Source organism: Neolamprologus multifasciatus, chromosome 16 (genome assembly GCF_963576455.1).
Source record: "Neolamprologus multifasciatus chromosome 16, fNeoMul1.2, whole genome shotgun sequence".
Taxonomy (NCBI): Eukaryota; Metazoa; Chordata; class Actinopteri; order Cichliformes; family Cichlidae; genus Neolamprologus; species Neolamprologus multifasciatus.
This window is the reverse complement of record NC_140454.1, coordinates 32963824-32976362: the sequence shown is the minus strand read 5'-3', so window position 1 is coordinate 32976362 and position 12539 is coordinate 32963824. Positions and strand designations below refer to the sequence as shown.

The 12539-nt window shown below is 42.1% G+C and overlaps 1 protein-coding gene across 3 annotated transcripts in view; it reads left to right on the top strand.

The window, feature by feature from the left end:
• Window positions 1-12539, top strand: part of nrp2b (neuropilin 2b) — a 106692-nt gene that overhangs the window by 73078 nt on the left and 21075 nt on the right. For all 3 annotated transcript variants that reach the window (XM_085135317.1, XM_085135315.1, XM_085135316.1), the window contains exons 12-13: window positions 5152-5226; window positions 8704-8868. In XM_085135317.1, coding sequence (XP_084991443.1) covers window positions 5152-5226; window positions 8704-8868 — 240 coding nt within the window. The remainder of the gene's footprint in view (window positions 1-5151; window positions 5227-8703; window positions 8869-12539) is intronic.

Sequence of the window (12539 nt, the reverse complement as noted above, 5' to 3'; positions counted from 1 at the left end):
TGGCTCAGCATGCCTTTCAGTGTTTCTCAAATATTCTCTTTTCCCCCTCTGTTTCCTCATCCTTCCATCCATCAAACTGTGCAAAAGCCCAACTGGAGGGCTACACGAATACTGCCCTCGCTCTCATTCGCTATGTTTAAAAATGATTTCTTTTTAGCCAAATACCTCTGTGCTCACGTAAGACAACATGTTTCCCTCGTCCCAAACCGTACGTCCAGCCTGTCATGTGCTGCACCTGACGTTTAATCTGACCACGCTTGAGTCTTGGAAGGAGACAACAGCTCATTAATGCTTGGTGAGCAAGCTGTCCTTCTCTTCTCCATAGATCCTAATGGCCTACTTAGCTTAATGTTTCTTAATGTTTAAATTCATTTTCTCTGTAGCTCACCATGTTTCACTGATGTAGTTACACATTCACTGCCAGCAGCTTCTTTTTATCATCTCAGTTGTTGTCGTACTTGTCTTGACACTCAAGGCAACAATTACAGTCGTATACCTTGTGGTGCTTTGTTGCACAATGGGCTAATGAGCAATTTACTGTCTGTAGTTTCCTGACATGAAGAATGCTTTTGCTTCTCAGCTGCACAGCTCATGGCTCTGCCTTTTAACCAGAAGTTTGATTGTTGGCAGCTCTTTAACCACAGTCATGTGCTCAGTTTTTGAAGAGACTCCCCTTCCCCGTCTACTAATGTGAAACCTTGTGGTCCACTGTGGCACTTATCATTAAAAAATAATTTAAAAAATTATATAATTGGTAGCTTTCTCTACAATTTAGTCTGGAAATAATACGCTGCTGTAAAGACCCCATTTTCCAAACCACTCATTTACAGATGGAGTCATAATGAGCTTAAGTCACATACGGTAAAAACAAGCCACAGACAACTGCTCTGGGTTAAGAACAGTTGTCTGATTTGACCTTCAGATGTTTTCCAACATCACCTGTGATGTGATGTCATATTTTAGCATTTAACAGCCCCCTCCTTTAGACTCATTGCACAGCACTAGGATCAGTTTTCTACTTTTATCTGCTTCCAAGTATAATGCTGTCATCACCAGAGATGGGCAGTAACGCATTACTTGTAACGCGTTACTGTAATCTGATTACTTTTTCCAGGTAACGAGTAAAGTAAGGGATTACTATTGCAAAAACGGTAATTAGATTACCGTTACTTTCCCGTAGGAACGCTGCGTTACTGCGTTACTAAAACTGATTTTTTTGCGAGAATGTCTCATGACAGTGACGTAAGCGAGTGCGACGTTCGTGACAACAGCTGTGTGCAAATCAACAATGGATCATATATCGAGTGCGGAGAGAGTATGAGCGTGCAGCGTTTAAAGCGTGGAAGTACTGACCTTACTTTGAGTTTGATTCCATAAAAAGTGACAAAAACATTAGTGTCCGTTGTGCGTGGGAAGAAAACTTCTTTTTACAGCGAAAAAACCCCCTAAACTTCCAAACAAGCACCGAGTAGCTACGACGTAATGGGAAACTCACAGAGAAACTCGCGGATTCTTCCACTGACCGCTAAACACCTGCACCAGGGTAACCCTCCGCCTACCCCACTCCTGCTTTACAGGTGAAAATAGAGCAACAGGACCGCTAGTCTTTGACTTTATTTATTTTCTGCTGTGTTTTACTTGCATCTATTTGAAAGACTGAGTGTAAACACAAAAAATATTTTATTTTATGTGCTGGAATGTGCAGAAAATAGGTTTAAATGTTAAACTAATTTCTTCCAGTCAGAGAATGTTGCAATAATTTAATTTTTACTTGATGCATAAAGTTAAAAGATTAAAACTAATAAAACAAGTTTTAAAAAGAGACTTTTCCATTTGATTACATTTTGTATGATGATTATGCAGAAAAAGTAGAATTGGGCTGAAAGATCTATCGCTTTATCACCTATTCAGGTTGTAAATCCTGTTTTTAAAAAGTAACTAAGTAACTAAGTAATTAATTACTTTTGAAAATAAGTAATCAGTAAAGTAACAGGATTACTTTTTGGGGGAAGTAATCGGTAATTAGTTACTGATTACTTTTTTCAAGTAACTTGACCAACACTGGTCATCACCAAGTACTTTGAGAAACTGGTTCTGGAGCGCATCAGAACCTGTCCCCCCCCCCCCCCCGGCTCTGGACCCACACCAATTTGCATATCGGACTAACAGCATAGGGCGGTCGTGGCTCAAAGAGTTGGCAGTTTGTCGCGTAACCGGAAGGTTGCCGGTTCGAGCCCCGGCTCGGACAGTCTCGGTCGTTGTGTCCTTTGACGAGACACTTCACCTGCCGCCTACTGGTGATGGTCAGAGGGGCCGATGGTGCGATATGGCAGCCTCGCTTCTGTCAGTCTGTCCCAGGGCAGCTGTGGCTACAACTGTAGCTGCCTCCACCAGTGTGTGAATGTGAGAGTGAATGAATAGTGGAATTGTAAAGCGCTTTGAGGGCCCCGAAAAGCGCCATATAAATGAAATCCATTATTATTAACAGATCCACCGAAGACGCCATTGCTCTCCACACAGCTTCTTCCCCAAAGCGATCACCATACTCATAAGTGGCTGATGGGCCCCACAAGTATAGTAGCACGCCAATTTCCTGTCCTCACAAACATGTACACACACACACACACACACAGGTTAGCAAGTTTCGTCTGTAAGGAAGCCTTTCAGTCATTAAGTGGAGGAAATCCCCTCCATACTTACACACATGCACCATGTCACCAATAATTGAGTAGCAACAGCTTTCTGTCTCTTAGACACACACACACACACACACACACACACACAGTGTCAGTAGTCATTATTTAGGCTGACAGAGGTAGATTTATACCCAGAGCTCTTTCCATAATTGAACAGTTTTCGTCTCTGTGTTTCCGCTTTGCCTTGCTCAGTCAGCAGCTTCACAATGAGCCCTTGGGCCTGTGACACCTTCTGTTCTTCAGTTTAGAAAGTGTGCATCTGTGTGTGGAAAAGATCGAGTCGGAGGGTCTCTGCAGGTCTCTGTAAGTCAGCTCTGGTGGACCCATCTGCAGAATATGTACATCAGGGTTGGTTTTTCTCATGCACGTCTGTTTCAATCTTCCCACGAGTGACTGAACTCTGCCACCTTGTATTTGTCCTGTCATTTATTTCCATTCAGCAAGTAAGAGTTCAAGTTCCTGCAACAACATTTTTAAAAACATTATTAAATTAAGTTGTTTCAATTATTTCTGATCTTTACAGTTGATCTAGAGAGGAACCTGATGGATTGAAGAAGAGGATGAGGAGGAGTTAAGATGAGGCCAAATTGAGTTAGGCAGGTGGAGAGGAGATGGAGATCGAAATAGGAGGCTGACTGGAGCTGTGTGTGGTCACTAATTAGGAAATTGGAGGTGCGAGGTGGAAAGGGTTATGTTTCCTTTTCTGTGTCTCCCTCTCGTCTCCTATTCCTCCCTCTCTCCTCTCAACATGGGGGGCTAATTACAGTGGTAAAGGGCACCAAATTAAAACAGCTTAATGTCAGCAGCTGGGAGCTGCTTATTAAATGTTAATATCTAATTTTGAGCGTGCGTGTGTGTCTGTGCTGAAAGAGCAATATGAGTGTTTGGGCTTACATAATAATCGTGCATACTTTGACTGTGAGCGGACTGTGTAAACAACTCAAAGTTACGCACACACACACATTAGTGTGGATGAACCCCAACACTGCAGTGCACTCAAAGCTATTAGCAGAGGCTTGCAAAGGTTACCAGTTAACACTAAACAAGACACACACACAGAGAAAGATCACCGCGTGAGTCATGGAAATATCAAATATCTACAACAATTACACTTGAAGCAAATCTGCAGCAGTCTGAGATTCAACTGGTGATTAGAATCTACATCAAATAACAGTGGACAGAGTTACAGCGCAGAGAAAAGTGCTGAAAGGTGGAGGAGAGTGAGAAAGAGCAACAGGAAGAGACCCAATCTCAACAAAGAGACGAAGAAAGAGCTGCAAAGGGGCGAGGAGAAATCGAAATATACCTCAGGGAGAGACGACAGAAAGAGAGAGCGAGGGAGAGAGTTATGGAGACGAAAACTGCGGTTGTGGTAAAACAGAAACAAGACTGGGTACGATTTCACTTCTATGCAGGAGAGTCGAGAGAGAGAGGGAGCATGTGTGTTTATGTGTGTGTGCGTTTAGAGCTTTTTGTGGTGGCAATAGTGGTTTTGCAAAGCAGAGGCGATTCTGGTCCGATTTATTGTGACAAACGAGAGACAGAAGATGGAAAGAAGGAAAGAAATATGAAGGGAGGAAAGAAAAGACAGAAGACGGAGAAAAAAGTAGCTTCTGAGAATAATTTGGTGAGAGGTTTGTGGTGTCTGGCTTGTGCCACGCAAGCCAATCTTCTGTTCCCTTACGTCAACACGCAGACACACACTTACTTTCACCAGTGTGTGTGTTTGTGTGTGTGTGTGTGTGAGGGAGAGAGATGGGAAGGCATTCATTGCCATTTAAGGAATCTTAACCAGCAGTAGAAAAACTGCTTATTAAGACCAGAAGGTTTCGGGGTTACACTGTCATACCCGAATGCTGACGTCTTTGCTCTGCAGGTCTGTGAGTGTGTGTGTGTTTGTGTGTTTGATCTATCATACACTCGATGCATGCTGCTGTGCTCCAAGGTCAGTGTGAGTGCAGCATCTATCATCATAGCATTGTGTGAGCGTGCATGCCAGCTTGCAGTGGATAAACAGAGCGGTGTGGCACAGTCCTGAGCCGAGTGCCAGCTCACTACATCAGCTCGCTCTGTCCCTGCCTGGATCCCGACAAACGTCAGCCCCCGAAAACGGCGAAGAGCACAAAAGCATCGTCAGTTAGCACTGTGTCTAAAGCCTGGCTTTGCTCAAACATCACAGCTGCACTGTTAAAATATTACTCTTTTCCACTGTGCAGCGAAGCAGTCGCAGAACAAACTGTGAATATTTAACAAGACGAGCTCAGATTGAGTTATTCCAAGCCCAGCGTCGTCTCTGCTTATTATGGCCTGTATTTGTATAGCGCTTTACTAGTCCCTAAGGACCCCAAAGCGTTTGACTGTCTTGGAGAGAAAACAATAAAACAAATTATCTATTGCCTATTCTATTCTATTCTATTCTATGCTAACCCTTTGTGTTTATTTTTTGTGTTGATAGAAACCACCACTGTACCTGACACTGTGACCCCCACCACACCTAGAGTGGAACAGACAACCTCTGTGATGAGATCTGGTAAACACACACACACACACACACACACACACACACACACACACACACACACACACACACACACAACCTGATCTATTGGTTTGTGTTTCTAGACACAAATTTTCACCTTTTTCGCCTCCTCGACGTGAATTTCTCACCTCTTATTTTCTTAAAAGCGTGTTTTCATCTGTCCGGTGCAGGGTTTTAATAGTTTTGCAATTTTCATTAGTTTTTATATTTATTTAGTTTTGACTTCAGATTTTCAATTTTATATCAGTTTTAATTCGTTTTTACCAATTGTTTGCTAGTTTAGTTTAGTTTTTATTTTTTTGAAAATCCTTAGTTTCAGTTTAGTTTTGATTAGTTTCAGTTATAGTTTTAGTTGTGTTTGCAATAATTAAGTGTAACAAAATCCCAGTTTCATCATATCAGTCATTCTGCTCATCCTTGGGTATGTTGCTATTCCAGCTACCATACTGCACCCTGGACAGGTCGCCTGTCTGTCGCAGGGCTAACATGCAGAGACAGACAACTCACATTCCCACCTATGGGTTCTTTAAATAAATAAATAAAGGCAGATGAACAACCATTGATACCAGGCAACTATAAAATGTATATCTTGGCCCCAATGAGACTATTAACTCTCGCAGCACCGGGTGTTCGTAATTTTGGTTCAAGTGAATTGATAAACTTTCTGAAGGTAATTGACTCACACAGTTATGTAGATATCCCCGTCCTGTTGTCTCGGGATGCATCACGCTGCCTTGCCTGGGGTTAGCTTCTGTTTTCTGGGGATGAGGGTTGAGTGTGCTCCCTTACCTTCTCAAGGTAAGCTAGGTTAGCCTTCTTGTGTGAGCTTTTCAAGTGCACTTTAAGGTTTGTGGGATTTTTTTCCCTTTAGAAACGTCCCTCATAATTTGTCTCTTTCCACTACAAGACACTTGCTTTATCCAAAACACAGTCATATTCAAAGTAATCCCAAATTGGACTCTGGCTCCCGACTTTTCCTGACACGATTCTGCGCGTGGACGGAGCAGCAACACAGACGACTCGACTAACGTGCTGCCACCTGCTGGCATAATGAGACACAGCAAGAAAAAATCTGGAAACTAAACTTCATTTTCACCCTTGACTCTTGTATGACACGCACACATCAATGAAAACTAAACACATTTTTGCTATAAATTCAGTTAATTTTAGTTAGTTTTGTGAAGAGTCATTATAGTTTTAGTTAGTTTTGTGAACACTCATTATAGTTTTAGTTAGTTTTCCTTTTTTTGTTTTTATTTTTATTTCCGTTAACGAAAATGTTTTTTCACCTCTAGTTTTCGTTATTTCGTTAGTTTTTGTTAACGATAATAACCTTGGTCCGGTGTCACGTCCACTCATTTGTGCCAGGCACAAATGAGTGGACATATGAAAAATCTGTTATGAAACGGCTGTGTGCAGGCAGGAAAAGGACCCAAAGCACAGACTCCGGACACAAACGTGAACTTAAACAGCTTTAATGCTGAACTCAAAAGGGTATCAAAACTGAGAATACAAAATACGCTTACACAGCCACAACACGCAGCAAGATGAGGGTAGATCGCAACACAGACACAGAGAAACACAGGGCTTAAATACATAGAGGGGGCAATCAGGGAATGGTAACAGGAGGGAAACACAGCTGGGGCAAATCAGGCCTAAAGAAACAGGGGAAGCAAAACCAGATACATTAACATAAGACATGGACCTTCAAAGTAAAACAGACTGAACTTAAAGACACAGACTCACAGGCAGGCACTGCAACAGAGGGAGCAAAGACGTAAACCATAAGGCAGAACTCTAACCAAGAAACCAAAGACTAGAAATGATAAATAATATAATAAACTCAAAACTCAACGACCCTGGCATCCTAACAAAATCCACATTGGATGCATTGGTGGTGTGACCGAGTTCACATCATATCGGCACAGGTTCAGGGTCGCAGGGTGGGTGGAGTCTATCCCTGCTGTCATAGGGCAAGATGTAGAAGGTCTATTTTAAAAGACATTCATAATGTATCATTAAAAGCAAATTAAGAAGATGTGCCCACACAAAACAGCTCGGTTTATAAAAAGACCATGCTGTGACTTAAAATGCAGCGGTCGCCACTTCTTTTCAGCTCTGTTTTCTTGGTTGCCGGGGTGAAGTGTCCTCACTTTGGACAGAAAATGCGCCACACGTGCTAACTAAAGTTCCTGCTGAAATACGTCAGTTTCAAAGTTCTGCTGACTGTCAGGAAAAAAGTTTTAAGTCAACATATGCAAACAAACCAGTTATTTTTCATGACTATTTCACATTTTGCTGTAACACACACACACACGCAAGCTTTCTTCATTCAAGTGCATGCTATCTGCGCTCTCACATATGCAGATTTCTTGCATGCACGCATGCATTTATTTCTGCTCGTCTCTCATCCGCACACACACACACTTGTGCACACACTCGAGCTCTTAAGGTCAAACTCATGATGTCAGTGTGCACCGTGGGGCCTCTGGGCTTTGAAGTCTGTTAGATTCAATAGTCCCACAGGAAGCTCCGTTTGAGTGAAAATAAGCTCGCACAGCCAGAGGATCTTCATACAAACACAGGCTCACATATTGGGAATATGATTTCACAGCTATAGGTCACCGACTGCCTCACTGGAGTTTATGCAGAGCGGATTATGATGTAGTTTAAGGAAGTGCCTTTGCTTTTTTGTTTCAGCACAACTGAAGGTAGCAGCTTATTGCAGTCTAATTACAGCATCGTTTTCCTTCTCATTTGTGCTCATCTTATTACTTTCATGTCACCCTTTGAGTTTTGTATCATTCACCTTTTGCTCCGCTGTTTTCTTTCTGTCCATTTTCTGTGTTTGCTTTCTGTTATTTCTGCAGTCTGCTGCATTTACTCTTTCTTTCAGTCTGGCTTTTATTCTCCTTTACTCTAATATTTGTATTCAGTATGATTTTCAAGATGTCATATTGTATCGAGCGCTATTGCAAAACATCTCAACACAATGCGAATGTCGCTCACGGCACTATTAAAATAAAGACCCTGCCATTACAGGACACAGTCTCACAAAAGAAAACTGAGAAAAAAAGAATTTGTTTAAATCCAACATAATACCAAAAGCACTCAGAAGAAGCTCTCGGGTGGTAATCAGTAGTATTTTAGCCCAAACAGACACTTTTAAAACCTTTATTTCAATTCAATTCAATTCAATTTTATTTATATAGCGCCAAATCACAACAAAAGTCGCCTCAAGGCGCTTCATAGATACAGAGAAAAGCCCAACAATCATATGACCCCCTATGAGCAGCACTTTGGCGACAGTGGGAAGGAAAAACTCCCTTTTAACAGGAAGAAACCTCCGGCAGAACCAGGCTCAGGGAGGGGCGGGGCCATCTGCTGTGATTGGTTGGGGGAGAGAAGGAAGACAGGATAAAAGACATGCTTGCTATTTGTAATCTGTTTTTCTTTCTCGATTCACAGCCACCACTCCGCCCCTGTCGGCCGTGTGTGGCTTTGAGCAGAGCCTGTGCGGGTGGTCGGCTGATCCCCAGTCAGGTGTGAGCTGGACCCTGCACACAGCCAGCAGCAGCTCCACTGTGCATGGCGCTCATGGAACAAGGCAGGACCTGGCACTGGGATCAGAAAGTGAGTACCCACGTACTTTGGAGACTGAAGGGGATAAAATGTGTGATTTTTGGAACAAATCAATTTGATGAACTGTGTTGCTTTAATTCTAACATGAGCCCGTCTCTTAAAGTTTCTCACCACGATGTCCTCCCACTTTATTTCTTGGCTGCTTGACAAAGATTTTGTCTTTTGCCACAAAAAAAAAAAAATTCTGACATTTCCTCAGTGAGACAAAGCAAATTTCACATCATGTGAGAATAACCTCGCTAGCCCATTTAGCTACAAACAACCCATAATGCCTTCCTCTAAACTAAGAGGCACAATCTGTAGAGGACATTTGGTTCTGCAGACACACAAATGTCTAAATCACAGAACAAATGCTCATTTTTAGACAGAATTTTGAATAAATCTTGAATCTGGTCAGGTTAACCTGAGCATTATGTAAGCTGCTTTAAACCCCAGTCACACAGGTGTGGAGACCGGCGGGAGTTGATAAGGGAAAAACCGAGATTCCTCATCCAGTTGGAAAGTGATGGCAGGAAGTTGCTTTGGTTGGTACGAGATTGTCGTGGTCGATCATAGTTTGCATAGGAGACGCCAACTACTCGCTAGGCGCTAGCAAAATCCAAATTTAAACCTAGTAAAATAAGATATACCCCATCTACACACATGCCCTTCTCTCAGAAGTGAGAGAAGGCCAGTTAACCTCGCATGTTTCCCTTTAGAAACATGCGAGGTTAGCGTGGAGCTTACACGTCTTCCATGAAATCTACAGGCAACCATAGCAGTCCAAACAAATCGCAATCAGTTTTTTGGTGGAGCGCGTCTTTACGACTAATTTCACCCAGAAACCACTCACCAACCGATCGAGGAATACACGTTCAGGCCTGTGTGACTGAGGCCTACATGCTCCTCTGCAAGCCACTTTGCAACCCACTTGTGTGTTGTCACTGATGCCTTCTGTGTTCTCTACTCTTATTGTAATAATGTCATATATTTGTAATCACTTAACAATCTTCACGCGAAAAAATCTGATCTTAAGATTTTCAAAATAAAACTGCTTACAAGTGGAGAATAATAATTAATAGTTACAGCTCTGCTGGCTTTCTCAAACACACACTGTAGAAATTCACCAAGCAGGCCTTCCATCTTCTGAAATCTCCACAGGGTTAGAACCCATTAAAAGGATTTATGGGTGGGCCTCCTCCTCTAATTAAACACTCAAACTTTCTGAAAACTCCACGGGCCCAGCAGAAAAACATTACTTATTATCTGGGCATTTCTCATTTCACAATATTTCTGGTTTTTTTTAAGACATAAAAGAAAGCATCGTCACGCTGAAATGTCTGACCTTCCTCAGCACAAAGACTTCTTGAGCTAATTAAGAGCAAAGCGGTCGTCCTGTGGTGGAATATGATGCATCCCAGTGCTGGGAGGAACCACTGACAGCAACCATGATGCAAGGATTTCACTCTTATCTGTAAAAAGTGTGCACGACGTCTTAATTGGAGTTTTTAAAAAAACATTAGGTTTAACAGTTTCACTTTCCTTACCCTAGTTTGATACTTTCTCTTCCTGTTTGTCGGGTCTTTTCTATTTTTTCTCGTTTTCAGATCTAATCCACGACAGTTCTTCTTCGCTTATCTTTTTTATTTTGTGCTTGAAGCGTCTTTGAATGCTGTAATTATCTGACTTCGGGCTTCGTGTTTCTTCTTTTTCCAACTTCTTTTCCTTTAATCTTTCCTTACAAATGTCTTTTTGTTCTCAATCCTTATTATCTCGTGTTTTCGTCTTCAACATACAGCTGAATTATTCTTTTATTAAAAGTCATTCATTTCCTTTTGAGGTTGATTCATACTGATATATCATATATTCTCGCTGGCTTCACCTCCGTTTCCCTCAGTGGTACTTGCAATTTTCCATCCATTTTTAACTAGAGAGCAGGAGGACTGTTTTATCAATCGCACACACACTTACTGTACCTACACACCCATAAGGTGCACACACACGGCCCAGAGCGGTCAGATAAGTCAGATGATGGCTTTGACAGAAGTGCTGCCTTAGCTCTTCAGCTCTCCCTGGGGCTCCACACACACACTTACACCCACAACTCAAGGTGGAACTGTCTGTATATTAAACACCCAAGGCATAAGCCCCCCCCACACACACACACACACACACACACATACACACACACATATATATATGACCTTGCCATCCACCAACGCTTTCTTGTATCTGCTGAAACCATCCAGTTTATGGTTGAACGAGCAGCAGCTTTATAAACAGACAGGGCCGTGACATAAGGCAAAACTCTACAGCTCACTAGGATCTCGTGAATGTGCGCACGTATATGTATGCAGCCTTATGGGTGTGCGCCTGTGAGTGTATGTAATTGACTTAGCAGCGTCCCTGTCTCCATGTTTGACAGCAACATGACATTAAGTCTTGTTCTACAGCAACATTAGCGTGGCACCCTGTCTGGAAGCTGTCTCGATATGCAAATCAAATCCCCAGCCTTTGTCATTAAGAGCCCTTTTAGGTTTTTTTAAGAGCGGAAAATCCAACCAGAACAGAGCTCATAAGTTATTCTTTTGATCTCAGATATGACACGACTGAAATTCTTCACCCTGGAGATTTTCATCGAAAGAGGAATTGTTGTTGGAGATGGAACAGTTATTGATAAGGAAGAGCTGAAAGGAGACAAAAAGAGATAACTGACAGCGCTGTCTCGCTTTCGTTCTCTTCATAGCGCTGCATCCAATTGTCTTGATGTTTAAATGTGATGGGAAATATATTGATCAGCTGTCTGTGTCACATGAAACCTAATCACACACATACAGGCCTATTGTACAAGTGTGAGGATGGCACATGAAGAAACACCACCACAAAAACTCATGCACACACGAGCACAAAGACTCAAAGATATAAACAAAGATACCTAAAAGTGAACCAACACTCTTGTAAACAGACTGCAACACACACACACACACGCACACACACACACACACTTCCCTCCCTCCCTCAGAGCCAATTCTACATCCCTGTCTATCCCTCCCATGGAGAGTTGTTAATTAATTCCCTCCCCTTGTACGTTCGCCAAGATCAAACGCAGAACGACAGAAAAACACTTCAACTTTTCTCTAACTGTACTTAATGAGCAACGGTAATTTGGCTCTTTTTTTCCATTGCCTCCAAGTAAGGAGCTGAGTTACAAATCCATTATTCATTATGATGAACGGCAAAAGCTGTCAAATGTTTTTCTTCCTGTCTTAACTGACGATGGATGGATGGATGGATGGATGGATAGATATATAGATGGATGGATAGATGGATAGATGGACGGATGGACGGATAGATGGATAGATGGACGGATGGATGGATGGATATATAGATAGATGGACGGATAGATGGATAGATGGACGGATAGATGGATAGATGGACGGATGGATGGATGGATGGATATATAGATGGATGGATGGATAGATAGATAGATAGATAGATGATAGATAGATGGATAGATGACGGATGGATGGATGGATGGATGGATGGATGGATATATAGATGGATGGATGGATAGATAGATATATAGATGGATGGATAGATAGATAGATAGATAGATGGATAGATATATAGATAGATGGATGGATAGATATATAGATAGATGGATGGATAGATATATAGATGGA